An 18,308-nucleotide genomic window follows, 5' to 3' on the forward strand; every position below is an offset into this window, starting at 1 on the left:
AAATTACACCAAGCAGAAGTTTACAGATACACCAGTACAAGCAAATGCTCGAAGAAAATAAATAATCATATTGTTGTTGGTTGCAGGGGTTTCTTTTATGATTGAAGGTTTTGTAAACCTGGAAAAAAAGAAGTGTCCAAGCGAACTTTCTATTGCAGAGGTGGACAAAATTGTCTTGGTTTTTTTAATGGCTACTAATTCCTTTTTGGGATAGAACACATAGTTTGTTAACATAAATCTTTAGTCGAAAAAGACAGAGGTACTAAGTAGGTTGCCCAAATGAAAACTATTTGTATATAGTATTTATCATTTGAATGAAATAACAAAAGCCACAATAATGTAAAATGGTTGGTGTTTTGCACTTCTTCCATCATGGACCAACATTTATTTATAGATCTTGTGGAAGTCTGGAGTTTTTTAATATTATATTCTTAACAATGGAGGCCATTAGAAACCCAAAAACAAGACATGCACATAAGTGAATAAATTAGAGTTAAGTGAATCACTTATTTGAACCACATGTTAGATCCTTAAAAGCTACCACATGGTATATTTAAATTTTGAGGCAAATAAATGCATCTTAGATCCTTATAAACTACCCTCATCCCAACATTTCTAAACTAGTCCTAGGAATCCTTATCTTGGAACCACATGTTTTCAAGCTTTAAAATGGCAGTTATGGGGTCTACTTTCCTCTTCAATGTGAAATATGATTGGGAAATGATCAAAACTAGAGATTCATTATATTAAAGAGGATATGGTCCTATCGAAAGTAGTTAGGTTCCCTTTAAACATGAATCTATCAAAAAAAAAAAATCTATATTACAAAAAATATTCTTAAGGTTATTCCAAGTGAATGCTTCCCATTGGTGGTAATGATGTCCAAAATACTATGGTTATTTACCCATTCTCTAAAATATTTTAGTGCTTGTGATTCTAATTTTATTCCTCCAATTTTCTCACTAAGGTATAAAATAGCACAAAAGTCACCCCCTGTAATAAAGTTCAAGTCAGGGTTATGTCTGAATTACAAATCTATCTTCTTCCAATGTTCTCTTCTATCCTTGGTTTTAATAGGATTGAATATATTGATAAGGAAAAATTTGCTTGGATTTTTAAAGATTCAACCCATCCTAACCAATTGGATCTTTTGATGGAGATATCAAAATTTACTTTCCTAGGGTCCCAGATAATTGCTAGACCACCTAATGGTCCTACTACATTACAATATTCTAGTTTCCATAATCCAACCCTCTTTTTAAGAATTTGAACTAGGGAAAAATAGGTTTTGAAGGGTACTTGAAACCATGTACAACCAAGAGGGGAAAAGAGAACCCCACAAAGGTAGAACAAAGACACAAATAGAACACTAATAGTCTAGCAACCCAAGACAAACTTACAAACACCAACTAAGAATCAAAAGATCATATAAGAACTGTTAGGAATAAGGTGTCTCAACCTTTAAAGATAATTCCTATTCTTGTTATGTGTTTTGCAAATGTATTTTTTGCAAATAATATAATTAAGTGTGAGTGTACATGTCTAGTTCGCATGTTGATATGTCACTCTGCTTGTATGTGTCAACATCTTGAATTGTGTGTAAGGAGATCATGGCTGAAACAGTTATGATGGATTCCTATGATGCGTAAGAGCTATCTCTAGAAGATTTGATGATGGGTGAAGACGTGAAGACATGTGGTAATTTATCATTAAGTACTTTACACTTGAGTCTCCATCTAGTGCACAGGGCATCGACCTGAATTTTTTTTTGGGATCCTACTTTTCTGGAGAATGGTAAAACTCTAATATGGTTGTTCTTTGGAAGTTGCCCTAAAAATGGAAAGCACATGATAAAAGCATTTTTTAGGGTTGCATATAGTAGAGAGAAAAAAGTGCATTGTTGGTTTCTACTGGATTAGTCTTCCATGTCCTAAAAGAACTTTCATTGCAAGTGTGTTGTAACCTTTGTGTTGAAGATAATACATTGTGCAAGTTTTCGAGGGGTGGGGTTGTTTTACTAAAAGGCTTTTCCCCACTGGCATATCTTTTTGTTTATGTGTTTTCTTTCTCTATCTATTTTTTGTATTCATGGTTGACTGCAATATTATTGTTTACATAATATCGACTTTGAAATTATAAGGATTTAATAGGAATTTGCACAATACTTTCCTTAAGGGATTAGTGTTGGAAGCTGTTTCTGCACCTGAGTTTCCTTACAAGAACTATCTACCCAAAAAAGCCAACAACTGATAATAAATAAATGATACAACAAAATCCAAAATTGCCAGTAAGGATTTTGAAAATAAGCTTCGCCAACTAGAAAAGGAAATGCAAAAAAGAGATAAATTAATATTTCCCTTTGGCTCTCTTCTAATGGGAACAAAGGATGATATCAAAAGAAGGTGAAGACTTCTTAAAATGTTTACCTATGACTAGAATCCAACCATCTTCTTCTTTAGCCACCTCATCATACCAAACCTTGTAGAACCAAAATAGAATTCTTAGCACACTTGGAGAGGCCAACACATTACAAACACCCAACACAATAAGGGTTGGAAAGAGGTACAAATATAACAATAATCTCCTATATAGAGCTAATAAACTAACCAATAGGCTCCCCAACATCCATCAAATAAAAAAACAATATGAACATAACCAATATAATCAATTAAAACCTCATAACAAGCACTCATTCACCTAGGAAAAACCAACTGATCATGAGAAACTAGAAAGCTAACATGAAGAGCATCATCATCAACCACGACTATAGGAGAAGAGACTAGAACCAACCAAGAGTTCTTTTTAGGAACAAATCCATCAACTGCATTAGGCCTCTGTGAAATAATAGAGGATCTTTCTAAACCACTTGGGAAGAGCTTTAAGATGCCATATAATATTGAAAAGTGGTTACCAATCCACCTAGAGGAGGGCTTCTTCACCTTCACGTTTTTTAGATCACACTCAACCACCACATGCCTCATCTTCAAACACCTCCTAAATTTGAAGGGGATCGATTCATAGTCAAAGGCTTGAACCCAAAACCCACTAGGAGAAGTAAATATAATCTCCATAGAAAGACCATTAAAAGTACCAATACCTACCAAAATTTCAGCCTAGGTTGAGTGAAGAATATTTGAAGGATCTATATCCACCATAAGAAAATATCTAAAAGCCAAACCCACTTCCTTTAAGAGTTAGTCCATCGACAAATAGAGTGAGAAATAAGGTAGTCTAACCCAATGTGACATCTTGTACACAAATTCTGAAGAAGGATTAAAATCTAGGTTCTAGGGTTTGACCATTAATGGGAAACAATTCTCCCATGTGAAAAAATGCTTTCATACAATAATCCTTCTATGCTCTACTTTATCAAATATGGCTATAAAGAAGCCCTTATCCATAGTAAATCTGAATTGAATAAAAAATATGGGTTCCCAATGCTTAGTAATCCATACAAGGAGCCTCAAAAGACTAGGCCAAAAAACTTCTAAATCGACATAGATGAAAACACTAGAAGAAAGATTACCAACACATTGATCAATCTCTAAAATTGTCTTAGTGTTAAGATCAAGAGAAATAGATCTATAAATAGTGAATGGATTGGTTTTTACATTCTTCAAGTTAGGGATAGGTACAAATTCATTGCCCTTCCATTAACCGAGCATTTTACATAATAAGCCCTCGAAGCCACAAAGAACTTCGTAAGATACTTTTAACGCATCAACACATGGATCTTTTCTCACATTTAGACCACTAGAGCCCCCACCCTAAGACAAAGAAGGAAGAGATAAAGTCACTAACTTTAGAATCATCCCCACATTCGAGGAATCAATCCCACCACCCATAGACTGCACTTTGGGTAGAGGCATATATAAAATAGGAAGCACAGAAAGATCTTTGCCCATGCCACATGAACAAGCAACCATATCAGATGAGTCATCACCCATAAGTTAGGCCACCTTTCCACTGTCCATGGAAACCCATGTAAGGGAAGAAGAGGACAATGAAATAGAAAGTCATTTATCCCTATTTGTGGTAAACTATGAATGAGAAAACCCCCCAATGACAAAGGCAAGACACCCTGGTGTACGAGAGGTCGAATCACAAACAAAATAAATTGGAGGAGTAAAAGTAAAAGGAGAAACCATAGGAGACATCACAAATTCTAATTTATATAATAATCTTCTTTTTGAAGTCATTTATTCATTCCTCATTCAATTTTGTCTTAGTATAATAATAATTTTAGAATTAAAGGTTGTGAGATTGTGTTTTAATAAACATTGTTTGTTAGGTACATTAATTTTTCTTTGCACTCATATGACCCATCCTATTCTCTTATTCATTAAGTGACCTTTGTCATCTCTTCTTTAATATTTTCCTAGCTAATCCTAGTATTGAGAATTTCTTTTAGTGACATCCTCATTCATACCCCAAAACTCCTTGTTTTTCTCCAATTCTTCATTGTCTAGTTCTAAAAAATTTATGACAACCTCCCATTTCCCTTCTTTGTGCTCCACATCATCTTCTTCATCAAATACACATTTTTCTTTGATACTTTATTGCAACCCCCTCAGATAAAATCACATCCATTTCTAATGGAATTTGTGCCTCTCTCCCATTACCTCGCTACTATCTTTTTCCTTTGCCCCATTCATCTCCTTTTCTAACATTTATTTTTCTCTTTATATTTTATCAAAATCATGATCTTCCTCTTGATACCTTCCTAAAATGACATTTTGATTTCCAGAAAGATTCTCTCTATAGTATTCTATATTCATAACCTCTTTGTTTAGATTCATCACCTCTCGATTATTAGTTTCAAATTATTCCTCTCCAACTTTATCATTGTTCAATAATAAAAGCTCCTCCATAACCTCTTCTTTGATGCAATATGATTCAATAATTATAGACTCAAGACTACCCTTTTTTCCTTCGTGTTTAGACTATTATCATTTATTCTTGTGAGAGGCTCTTTTAGATTATATTGTGCCCCTCTTTTAAATGATTAATGACATCAAATCCTCTAATCTCTTCATTAATTCTGATGAATATTTTTTGGGAGGGGAGGGGCATAACTTTGGTGTTAACTACTATTGTAATCTTATTTCAAAGGTAAATTTTGTTGACTAGCGTAACCCCATCAAAAGAGGTTGGTTTTGCATGCCAACTGCCTTTTTCAAATTTTATTTCCATGGGGTTTAAATCTATTATTTGAGAGTCAGTATTAATCAAAATGTTATCTTCTACCTTGAGATCTTCTCCTTCTATACTTTCAAATCTCTTTAATGAGTTACTAATATATTCTAAGATATCAAGAAAATGATATTCCATAAGTAAGATACCTAAACTAACCCATCTAAAGTCTACATGTCTTAGGGTTAAAATTAGGAGACCATTCCATGAGATGGAAATCATATCCTAAATATAATCTAGTTTTACTATCCACAATCCCATTTTGAATTCCTTTATATTTTCATATATTCTCTAAGATATAAATACTTTCTTAGTTGGAAAATTATGATTTCCATCACTCCTTAACACTCTAGATTGGTTGGTCGAGACTGCTCCAGATTGTCAAGGCTCCCATATATAAATAGATTTTCTAGTTGGGTGCCATCCTATCAAAAATAATAAAAAAGTTTTGCCTCTATTAGGGTTAATATTTAGCAAGTTATTTCCTTTCTTTTTAGGGTATCTTCATGCCAATTTATGAAACTCTATATCTCAATTATTTCTATTTCTTTTTGGGAGATACACTTTTTTGATTCTAGGGTTTATAATTTCTATTCCCTAGGGAAATTTGAGAACACTCATATACCTCTTTGAGGCTTGCCATGGACTAGGGATCCATTTATATGTTTTGGGGCATCTCAATTTTTTGTATATTGCTTTATTTCATCTCCTAAAGTCCCAGTCTCCCTTTGTTCATCTCTAATATGATTGACGAGAGGTAATTTGTTGGACCCTATCTTGGCGGAGTTCATAGATTCCTTTTGTGTGGAGGGCTTCTCTTTGAATAGAAAACTTGATTCCAAACATTAACCTTAGAGTGGGTGTCATTAGCTAATCTTCGAGTTTGTCTCCTATCATCCATCCTTTGGAAAGTCATTGGGTTTTTACACATTGGGTTAAAGTTCTTAGTAATCCATGTGTTCCAAATTTCTACATGGTACATAGATCCAATACTTAAAACATCTAATATAAGAAATTTTATATATTATATTTATTATTAATTGTCAATGTGTTGAAGTATAAATATTTGTCAATAATTCAACATTAAAGATGAAAAACTATTAATCTTATTGTCTACACACACTATTTTGTAGAAGGATTACTGACATATAAATTGCCTAATTATATAGAAGTTCCTCATTTAGAATCAAGTAAATACATATTGGTTTCAAAATAAGAATTATAATCTTACTTAGTCAAATTTGCAATTTTACATGCAATTAAATATAAATATTAATGAATTAAAAAAATTCACTATAAATAAAAATATCTAACCCAATAATAAAATACTACAGGATCCTAGAAATCCTCCAACAATATGTATTTCTTAATCATTTAAATGCATATATCTAAATACATATATATATTTTTAAAACAAAAAATATATATATTTTTAAAACAAAATAAACAACTTCAAATTCATAACCTACTTTCTTAGTAATAAAAGTAATAGTAAATTTACATCTTTAAAAGAGAGGTCACTAAGTCAAATCTTACAAATCTAAACTAATATTAAAAAAAAGAGTATGTTAACTGATTATTGTTAGTTTCAAATTCTTCCTCTCTAACCTTATCATTGTTCAATAATAAAAGTTCCCCCATAACTTCTCCTTTGATGCAATATGATTCAATAGTTATAGACTCGAGACTACCCTTTTTTCTTTCTTGTTTAGATTATTATCATTTATTCTTGTGAGAGGCTCTTTCAGGTTGTATTATGTCCCTCTTTTGAATGACATCAAATCCTCTAATCTCTTCATTTATTCTAATGAATAGGTTTTTGGAGGGGAAGGCATACCTTTGGTGTCAACTACTATTGTGATCTTATTTCTGAGGTAAATTTTGTTAACTAGCATAACCCCATTAAAAGAGGTTGGTTTCGCATGCCAACTAGCTTTTTCAATTTTTATTTCCACGGGATTCAAATCTATTATTTAATAGCCAATATTGATCAAATTGTTATCTTCTACCTTGAGATATTCTCCTTCCATACTTTCATATTGCATGTAACCTCTTTAATGAGTTACTAATATATTCTAAAATATCATGAAAATGATATTCCATAAGTAAGATACCTAACCTAACCCATCTAAAGTCTACATGACTTAGTGTTAAATTTAGGAGACCATTCCATGAGATGGAAACCATACCCTGAATATAATTTGGTTTTACTATCCACAATCCCATTTTGAATTCCTTTATTTTTGTATTCAATTAATAATATATTCTCTAAGATATGAAGACTTTCTGAGCCAGGAAACTATGATTTCCATCACTCCTTAACACTCTAGATCGGTTGGTTTAGACCACTCAAGATTGTCAAGATTCCCATATAGAAATAGATTTTTTAGTTGGGTGTCATCTTATAAAAAATAATAAATAAAATTTTGCCTCTATTAGGGTTAATATTTAGCAAGTTAATTCCTTCCTTTTTAGGGTATCTCACACCAATTTTTGAAACTCTATATCTCAATTATTTCCATTTCTTTTTGGGAGATACACTTTCTTGATTAGAGGGTTTATAATTTCTATTTCCTAGGGAAATCTAATTAGCCTTTGTTGCAAAATTGGGAATGTCAGAAGTGATAGGAAACACCCATATACCTCTTTGAGGCTTGCCATGAACTAGGGATTCATTGATATGTTTTGGGGCATCTCAATTTGTTGTATATTGCTTTATTTTATCTCCTAAAGTCTTAGTCTCCCTTAATTTGTCTCTAATATGATTGACAGGAGGTGATTTGTCGAACCCTATCTTGGTGAAGTTCATAGATTCCTTTTGTGTGGATGGCTTCTATTTGAATAGAAAACTCACTTCTAGACATTAATCTTAGAGCGAGTGTCATTAGCTAATCTTTGATTTCGTCTCCTATCATCCATCTTTTGGAAAATCGTTGGGTTTTTGCACATTGGGGTAAAGTTCTTAGTAATCAACATGTTCCAAATTTCTACATGGTACGTAGAACCAATATTAAACAAAACAAATATAAGAAATTGTATATATTATATTTATTATCAATTATCAATGTGTTGAAGTATAAATATTTGTCAACAATTCAACGTTAAAGATGAAAAATACTAATCTCAGTGTCAGCACACTCTATTTTGTAGAAGGATTATTGACATAATAAATGCCTTATTCTATGAAAGTTCTTCATTTAGAGTGAAGTAAATACATATTGATTTCAAAATAAGAAAAATAATCTCACCAAATGTACAATTTTATAGACAATTAAATATAACTATTAAAATAATTTAAAAATATTCGTTATAAATAAAAATGTCCACCTCAATAATAAAAACAATAGATTAGTAGAAATCCTCTTAACAATATGTATTTCTTAATCTTTTAAATGCATATATCTAAAATATATTAAAAATATTAATTTTTAATTTAAAATAAAATAAAATAAACAACTTCAAATTCATAACCTACTTTCTTAAAGATAAAAGTAATAGTAATTTCATAACCTACTTTCTTGAAGATTTAAAAGTAATAGTAATTTCATAACCTACTTTCTTAGTGATAAAAGTAATAGTAAATTTGCATGTTTAAAAAAGAGAGGTCACAAATCTTACGAATCTAAACTACTATAAAAAATAATTATGTAAAATGATTAAAAAAACTCCACATTTGAATAGACAATTCTCATATGCTCATATTTTCTTCTTAACAAATACTAAACTACCTATATAATATAAATTGGGAGATCTCCAAAAGCGTACTTCATTTTCATCTGGTGGATTGAAAGGACTCTTTCGTCGTGCACAGTTAGAAAAACATGATCATTCATATCACACATCGACTGTTATATTGAATTTGAGCTTCATGATTAGCAAACCAAAATATAGAACGTCATGGCTGACGAAAATGTTTCACACTCTCCCCTTTTCTCTCCCCTTTTCTGATTATCATTCCCAGTTTCGTTCCAATTCGGGACTCCTTTATACATAAAAATTGTTCACCACCAATTTTTTAACCCATGAAAACACTATTCTGTTTGATTAAACACATTGTCTGATCGTGCGGGCAACGAAGTTAACTTTCCCTTTTTTTATTAGCTTGTATTTTTCTGGCATTTCTCCACATTGATCAATCTGTGCTTAGAAATTCCTATATCCACCTCCCCTTGTATCAGAAGTTCAAGTCAGAGTTCAGGATGCGTAAAATGTCACTCGTCTACGCTGGTTTTGATTGCCGAGATATTGGGTCATGATCAGAATATTTCAGGAGTTGTTAATGCAAATGATTTGTATCCTTGCATACTCAATTGGAAAATATACTGATTTGAATCCTATTCATAAAGAATTTGCAGATACAGTGATTTTGATGGCACCTTTACATATTGGGTTATGAAATCCATGTTCTGTACAGAGGAAAATTGTGCACTTTTCAATGTCTGATGACATGTTTGGAGGAGTTCTTCCTTAATCACATTTGGAAAGAAAATAAGCAGTTGACCTATTTTTTTTAAAAATGGTGATGACTTTCACTGGTAAGCTTTTTTTTCTTGCATTTGATATTTTCTTACTCATTTGTAAAATTGTGAGCAAAATATTTTCATTATGTGATGAGAAAATTAAGCTATATGTACATATTGGATAACCTCCAGGTCTTATGGCGTATAGAGAGTTATGCTTTCAATTTTGATCCCTGTTTTTTGAAATTTAACATGAACTTCTTCGGAAGTGTAATTTCCCACCCTGCTTTGCTCTGAATTGAGCTCATTTGTTTGAGACAGATCTCTGGACCATTATTTGTGGAGAGTCGAATTCTGCAGGATGTGGAGAGACCTGCCGCATATCGCTATCTTTCAACACTCAATTTCTAGACACCTTCCGATTGCCTTCATGCGGCAAAAATATTTTAATCGCTATCACACATTTGGTCTTCTTGCTATCTTTTGGAACTATTTCGCTTCTCAAATGGTCTAGGCAGACAAGTGTTCTCAAAATTTCGAGGCCTCAGACACGATTCCAAACATCCATTGTAACATCTAATGTCCTTTTGGGTCTAGTAAATTTGGGATTTGGGGTTGAGATCTTGTACAAGAAAATATGGGGTGGGACTTCTATAACTGCCCTGCACAAGTTGCTTGTCCTCTTAGTGCAAGGTTTAGCATGGCTTATGCTTGCTTTTTCTGTAACCCTTCGCTGCACGTACACTGTTACAAAATTTCTTCGTATTTGGTGGATAATCACTTTTTTGCTAGAAACGTTGGATTTTGTTTCTGTTGGGATCAGTTTTATCAGTTCCAGAGAATATTCAATTCAACTTTTTCTTGCTTTAATTTCGTGGGTAGCAAGTTGTTTGCTTCTCATCTGTGCTGTAAAAAAGGATTCGACAAATTCAAGGGGTAGTCTTCTTTTCAAACCTCTTCTAGACGGGGAAAACCAAACTGGGTCTTTGCATTCTGAAAAAGCCCAGGGAGATTCATTGCTGAAGAGGTCGAATCCGGAAGTGACTCCTTTTGCCAAAGCGGGGATCTTTAGCAGGATGACATTCTGGTGGTTGAATTCTCTGTTGTCCAAAGGTAGAAAGAGACCTCTTGAAGAAAGTGATTTGCCTCAAGTTTGTGAGGAAGATCAAGCGGAAAATAGTTATTTGAGATTTACTGAAGAGCTTGTTAGGCAAAAACAAGAAAACCCATCTGCCAATCCTTCTGTTTTTTGGGCTCTGGCTCGATGCCATTGGAAAAATCTGGCCACTACTGGAATGTATGCTTTTCTCAAAATCGCCACTTTGTCTTGTGGACCACTGGTTTTAAATGCATTTATTGGTTTTTCAGAAGGCAACCAAGCATTTCAATATCAAGGGTATGCTTTAGTTGGAGCACTCTTTCTAGCTAAGTTCGTAGAGTCCGTATCTCAAAGGCAATGGTATTTTGGCACTAGAAGGATAGGTCTCCAGATGCGCTCCTCACTAATAACAGCAATCTATGAGAAACAATTGAAGCTATCCAATGAAGCTAAACAGGTCCATGGAGCAGGAGAGATCATGAACTATATGTCTGTAGATGCTTATCGTATAGGTGAATTCCCCTTCTGGTTTCATCTGACGTGGACAACACTTCTCCAGCTTGTATTTGCTTTAAGTATCCTCTTTCATGCAATTGGGTGCGCCACAGTTGCAGCCTTGGCAGTTGTCATCCTAACCATGATTTGTAATTCTCCATTGGCAAAATTGCAGCACAAATTCCAGACTGAACTAATGTCAGCCCAAGATGAGCGATTAAGGGCTGTCACAGAAGCTCTTGTTCACATGAAGGTACTGAAATTACATGCCTGGGAGGAATATTTCAAATCAGGTATTGAGAAGTTGCGCAAGGTAGAGTACAAATGGCTATCAGCAGTTCAGTTTCGGAAAGCATACAATGTAATACTGTTTTGGTCATCACCTGTTCTAGTTTCAACTGCTACATTTTCGACATGCTATCTTCTTAGAATCCCTCTAACTCCAAGAAATGTTTTCACATTCATAGCCACTTTGCGCTTGGTTCAAGAACCAATTCGAGTGATTCCTGATGTTATCGCTGTTATCATTCAAGCAAAGGTATCCTTGGAGCGTATCATTAACTTTTTGGAAAGTGACGAGTTGCAGGATCGGGCTGTTAAGTATGGAATTCAACAATGGTCTGAATATGCTATCTTTGTCAAATCAGCAACATTAAGCTGGGATACCAATTCATCCAAACCCACATTGAGAAATATCAATATGGAGGTTGAACGTGGTAAAATGGTGGCTGTTTGTGGAGAAGTTGGATCTGGAAAATCAACTCTTTTAGCTGCGATTCTTGGGGAGGTACCAAAGCTAAGGGGCAATGTGAGTATCCATTGTATTTACTTTTTCCTTAATAGCTACCTACTTATTGACACACTTTTCTTTTTCTCATTTCTCTGATCTGATCCTTCTGCAGTTGCAAGTCTGTGGTAGTCTTGCGTATGTATCTCAGAGTGCATGGATTCAAAGTGGAACAGTGCAGGACAACATATTATTTGGAAGTACCATGAACATGCAGAAATATAAAGAGGTGATCCAAAAAGCCTCACTAGAGAAGGACTTGGAGAATCTCCCTTTTGGTGATCTAACTGAAATTGGGGAGAGAGGTGTAAATCTGAGTGGGGGTCAGAAACAACGTATACAACTTGCCCGTGCTCTATACCAGGATGCCGATATTTATCTTTTGGATGATCCTTTCAGTGCTGTTGATGCGCATACTGCCACTAGCCTGTTTAAGGTTCATTAAAAATGCCACTTTTCTCAATTCTGTTGGTTTTCTTTTTGTGCATATCTCCTGAGATATTATGTAGCTGGGAACAATTTGATCTCCAGCACATTTGCAGGTTGTGATTTGTTGTTTCCTTTGAGTTCATAACAATTGTAGATTCTGTTGTGTAGGACTACATACTGGAAGCACTTTCAGAAAAGACTGTGATCCTTGTAACACATCAAGTTGATTTCCTACCAGCATTTGATAGCATACTGGTTAGTGTGAGCTTGTTTGGCCATGCAAGAGCTGCCTAACCCACATATAATGCTTAAGGGAGTTGCAGCAAGATGCACTCTAGTTACCGACAAGATATTATTCCTAGAATTTATTTGAATTTAATAGTAGAAATTTCTGAAACTTCTCTTTCAATCATAACAATAAGGCCAAATTTTATTGCAGCTAATGTTGGATGGGGAAATTCGACAGAGTGGGAGTTATCAAGAGCTATTAGACTGTAGTAAGGTATTCCAAGAGCTTGTGAATGCACATAAAGACACAATGGGTTCTAACAAATCAGTGGTTATAATGCAACCATCAAAAGACAAACCTGTATGCCAAGAAAAAGAAATTCAAAAGGTCAAACCCCCAAAAGGACAAGACAAATCATGTGGAACACCTGAAGTTGACCAGCTTGTTAAAAAGGAAGAAAAGGAAATTGGAGATACTGGTCTGAAACCATATGTTCATTATTTGAAACAGAACAAAGGTTTCTTGTATTGTTCCGTCGCTGGTCTTTCTCATCTTGTATTTTTGACGGGGCAGATTTTGGGCAATACTTGGATGGCTGCTAAGGTGCAGAGTCCCCAAGTCAGTACATTGATGCTAATTATAGTCTACTCAAGTATAGCATTCGCTGCAACAATTTTTCTTTTCATCCGATCAATCTTTATAGTCATTTTGGGCCTTGAAGCATCGAAGTCTTTCTTTTCTGAGCTCATGAATTCCCTATTCCAAGCACCAATGGCATTTTTTGATGCCACACCATTAGGAAGAATTCTGAGCAGGGTACATCTGGAACCCTATCACTATGTAATTGTTTCTTTTCTTGATGTTTCTTTATCAAAAGATCATAGGCTGTACGCCCATATACTGATTTTTTTTGCTTTCTGCATCATAAAATTTCTCAGGTTTCTACAGATTTGAGCATTCTTGATGTTGACCTTCCTTTCAGCTTTATCTTCACCATGTGTTCCACTATGAACTTTTACAGCAATCTTGGTGTTGTAGCTGTTGTGACATGGCAAGTTTTGTTTGCTGCACTGCCAATGATTTATTTGACATTTCAACTTCAGGTGAATGTGATACCTTATTCGTTTATGTTTAGATGCTTGTAAAGAACATCACCTCTTTGTGTGTAAGTATATCAAGTTGGCGGTAACATAAAAATTAAAGATTTTTTCTGTGGGAATATTTGCTAGAGATCTAAATCTGTTTTTGCCAATTGGTACAGAAATACTACTTTGCTTCTGCTAAAGAATTGATGAGGCTCAATGGTACAACAAAATCACCCATTGCAAATCATTTTGGTGAGTCCATATCAGGAGCATTGACAATCAGGGCTTTCAAGGTGCAGGATCAGTTTATGAAGAAGAACTTAGATCTGCTTGACAAAAATTCAAGTCCATTTTTCCACAGTTTTGCAACAAATGAATGGTTAATTCAACGTTTAGAGGTGTTAAGTTCTATAGTTCTTTGCTCATCTGCTCTTGCTATGGTTCTACTCCCAGCAGGCACCTTCAATCCCGGTATGGTATCTGGAACTAAAGACGATTTATATGCTTGTTCTAGATTCTCTTTTGTTTTTGTACACTATTACATAAAAAAGGATCTTACTAGTGATTTAAACTGGTACAGGTTTTGTTGGGATGGCTCTATCTTATGGCCTCTCTATGAACATATCATTGGTTTTCAGTATCCAAAACCAATGCACATTGGCAAACTATATTGTATCTGTAGAACGCATCAAGCAGTACATGTGCATTCCTAGTGAAGCACCAGCAATAATTGAATCTAGTAGACCGCCAGAGGATTGGCCTTCCCATGGTAAAGTGGAATTACAAGACTTGAAGGTACCTTTTCTTGGGCTTCCTAACCAGATGACTTTAATCCACACCTTCTAAACCATATCTTTTGTTGCCCAGAGGATAATTTGAGTTGTAATGATGTCTATTATAACTTTATCCATGGCAATGCAGATTAGGTACAGACCAAACAGTCCTCTTGTTCTTCGTGGAATTACTTGTACTTTTGAAGGCGGGCAAAAAATTGGGATTGTTGGTCGGACAGGAAGTGGAAAGACCACTCTCATCAGTGCTATTTTTCGTTTGATTGAACCTGCAGGGGGTAGAATCCTCATTGATGGTTTGGATACTACCTCCATTGGACTTCATGATTTGCGGTCACACCTTGGAATTATTCCTCAGGAACCAACACTTTTTCGTGGAACTGTTCGATTCAACCTTGATCCATTGTCTGAGCACCCAGATTCGGCAATTTGGGAGGTATCTGAATACTGATAGACATGTTTTCTCCTTTCATCTCGTCATACAAAGCAGAAAATGGGAAATAATGTAATGCTTCTTCTCTGTGATAAAGGTCTTGGATAAGTGTCAGCTTGGAGATGTTATAAGGGAAAAGGAAAGCTGCCTCGATGCCCCAGGTAAATCTTGTGTTGAACTTACCTTTCCAATATACCATTGAATTATCTAGTAGAAAACTGATGCAGAGCATACACTATGAATTTTCTTAATTCTACCATAAATCTGTCACTAACACTCTGACCTGGAGATATAACACCATTTTCTGACTATAAAATGATAATTGCTAATCCATTCATTGTGTGACATAAGAGAGTGAGAATTTCACATCTTCAGTTTTGATTTTCTATTTTACACAACTCAAGATAGTCTCTCTTATTCATTAATGTTGCCAATCAGTAAATACAAACTATCCTCATCTAGAACTACCCTACCTCCCTGATTTTCTAACAAAATTAACTTTGTAGCTGCCACCGAAAGTACCCATTACTGCATCATTTATTACACCACTTAATTATCAATTGGGCAGATAATAATAGCAACCCATTGCTCATACTATATTTTCTACATGCGAGTGTTCATGTCCATACCTTCTCGACAAAAATAATGATCTAATTCAGTATTCACCAACTGTCCCACATTCCCTCGGTAAAAATAAAGAAATGCTTCCAGTTTTTTCACAAACACCTTTGAATAAACATGGCATTGACCCATATTTTGAGCTCCTGTGTAACTATCCCCTTCATCTTGAGAATTATTTTTAAGCCTCATTGCTCAAAGCTGCACTATTGATCTGTAATCCACCTCCACAAAAATATTCCATTTCGATCTTTGTTTTTGAGATATATTTGCATGTATGCATGTGATTTTCTTCCTCCATTATGTGATCTTTATCTTTCCTCCTCCTTTCAGAACTCCTTAACACTTCCAATGAAAAACAATAGAATCCAAAATTATTGTTAAGAAATTAAGCTCATTCTTCTCTGAATTCTTCATTTTGATAGACAACATATACAATTATTCCCCATTAATAGAAGTTAATCTGCTTCAATAAGCTCCTCGATTTTTTTAGGAAGAAAAAATGTTTGTCCAAGCCAAAAGAATATTTTGCCAGAATCCACATAGACGAATTCTCCTTGGCTGTAAATTCTTTGAGATTGATATTCTTAACATCTTCCATAACAGATTCTTCCTTTGATGTTTTATTCTTTCTCAATATAGCTTTTGGTTTTTGTAAAGGAGAAAAGCCTCTGGCAACATGAATACTATAACTGCTCCAAAGTCTTATTTGTCCACATGTTCTCTTCATCCTAGTTATCCATGATGTGACCTATGCCAATTTTCTCCTCTCCTATTCTCTATGTTGTAAGAAATCTCTTCTTTCAAAAATGATCACGTACAGACTTTTTATGGCCTTCATAATATTCTTCCTTTGCCTCTTCCCCTTTTGTTTCTTACTTGTTTACCCTTCACTCAGTTTTTCATTTCATCTTAAAGTGCATCTTAGTGCTTACCTATGCTTTGCTAAGCATAAAAATGGTTTTCCTTGACGACTCAAAATGTTATGTATTCAGCTCAAAAGTCACAGAATGTATGTTTACCTCACATTCAAGGAAGCAACTCAAAGTATCATCTCTTGCGTCACCCCGCCCTCAGCACATCCTCTCAACTGGATCTGTTCTCCCAGAGTCATTGGATGCTCTGATACCAATTGATGCAGATAACTCTGTTCTGCAAGAAGAAATAGATCACAAGGCCCAAAGAGAGTAACACCAGTAAAAAAGAAACTTAAAAAAAGTTCATTCACCTCTAATACATTTTGAAATCTAAACATCCAGCTTCATATGTTGTTAACTGTTATCTCATTTTTCTTAAAAAAACAGCAATCTAATTTAAGCTATTCTTCCTGTAACATTTGCATCCCCCCCTCAAAACATGGCAGTTTCAGTAACTGTTTTTAGGACAACAAACCTCCCAAAACCTCTCAAAGGTTTAACTGACAAGAAGTGCTGCATTTGTGGGTGGATTGTACATCGTCACTTTAAATGAGTGGAAAATATCTTTTGTTTGAGCTTCTGCATCAATAGCATTCTGGTGTGAAGATGCTGCTAAGGTATGTAAGAAGTATGTTTTGACACTTCTCATTATCTTTAAAATGCAGTGGAGGATGATGGAGGAAATTGGAGTGTTGGACAGAGACAATTGTTTTGCTTGGGCCGTGCATTGCTGAGACAAAGTCGGATACTTGTGTTAGATGAAGCAACAGCATCAATTGACAATGCCACAGATTCAATACTCCAGACAACAATTAGGAAAGAATTCGCAGAGTGCACTGTAATCACTGTTGCACACAGAATACCTACTGTGATGGACAGTGACATGGTTGTTGCTATCAGTGATGGTAAATCCTAACATTTTACATTCATCTCTCTATTGGATGTATGATTTTCCTTGAATTGACATTTGTGTATTCAAGCAGAATAGTGAAAGTAGGAATCTCTCCTCTATATAATTTGAATGATAATAATTTCTTCTCATTTAGGTGAGATGGTGGAGTTTGATAAGCCATTGAAGCTGATGGAGAGAGAAGGGTCACTATTTGGAAGGCTGGTGAGAGAGTATTGGGCGCATACATCAGATGCCTTTCAACATGCAGCAGCTGGTCAATGATATATCTTTGAATGCAAGCTTTCCTTGGTACAGCAGATGTGCATCCAAGAGTAATTTTATCATTTTCTGATTATTTGTTGGTTGGATAATTGAAGAATTTCTTTGGCATACTCCATCTGTCTAAGAACAACCATAAATAGATGTTATCTAAAATCCAAGAAGACTATTGTTTACAATTAGCTCATTTCTGCACTGAACAGCTTTCCAATGATTCTAGAATATAATGGACAATTCCTTGAATTTGGGACAAACTATGGCACCTCATTTTTATGAATTCAAATATTTTCCCTAAGAACTTGTTTCTGCTTTCGGGATTTGAGCAATATGTAAAATTGAACTTGGACCTAAGTACTGCAAAATCCGAGTATGCCTTCAGCTTCTTATTTTGCGTATAATCCACTAAAGGTTCATTTCTTCAAATAGAGGTATTTTCTATAAACTTTTATCTCTAACGATATAGTATATCTGGGCGACAAATCTTTTGGTGCTCTGGCAAAATTATATGGTCTAACAAATTACATATGTGATTTTTCTCAGTAATATTTAGAGATCACAAATTTCAATTTTACTATCATAATGGAAGTAAAGCTGACAAAAC

General features: G+C 34.6%; 1 protein-coding gene across 1 annotated transcript; it reads left to right on the forward strand.

Annotated features, from left to right (window-relative positions):
- Window positions 1-9,377: 9,377 nt before the first annotated feature.
- LOC149556735 (ABC transporter C family member 10-like) lies at window positions 9,378-18,005 on the forward strand. The gene is made up of 12 exons (XM_089831239.1): window positions 9,378-9,728; window positions 9,975-12,055; window positions 12,150-12,470; window positions 12,632-12,718; window positions 12,903-13,508; window positions 13,631-13,795; window positions 13,954-14,248; window positions 14,358-14,572; window positions 14,699-15,004; window positions 15,099-15,162; window positions 17,202-17,441; window positions 17,583-18,005. Exons 1-12 carry the CDS (start codon window positions 9,710-9,712, stop codon window positions 17,708-17,710), a joined length of 4,527 nt encoding a protein of 1,508 aa, XP_089687365.1. The 5' UTR covers window positions 9,378-9,709; the 3' UTR covers window positions 17,711-18,005.
- Window positions 18,006-18,308: the final 303 nt, after the last annotated feature.

This window comes from Cupressus sempervirens, chromosome 5 (genome assembly GCF_028749045.1).
Source record: "Cupressus sempervirens isolate cs-2001-9-10 chromosome 5, ASM2874904v1, whole genome shotgun sequence".
NCBI classification, from domain to species: domain Eukaryota; kingdom Viridiplantae; phylum Streptophyta; class Pinopsida; order Cupressales; family Cupressaceae; genus Cupressus; species Cupressus sempervirens.

What these genes read in the sequence shown, in the direction of transcription:
- LOC149556735 (XM_089831239.1), top strand. An exon ending in TACCAAAGCTAAGGGGCAAT is followed by an intron (nt 12,056 to 12,149) that starts GTGAGTATCCAT and finishes ATCCTTCTGCAG; the next exon opens with TTGCAAGTCTGTGGTAGTCT. An exon ending in CAGATTCGGCAATTTGGGAG is followed by an intron (nt 15,005 to 15,098) that starts GTATCTGAATAC and finishes TCTGTGATAAAG; the next exon opens with GTCTTGGATAAGTGTCAGCT.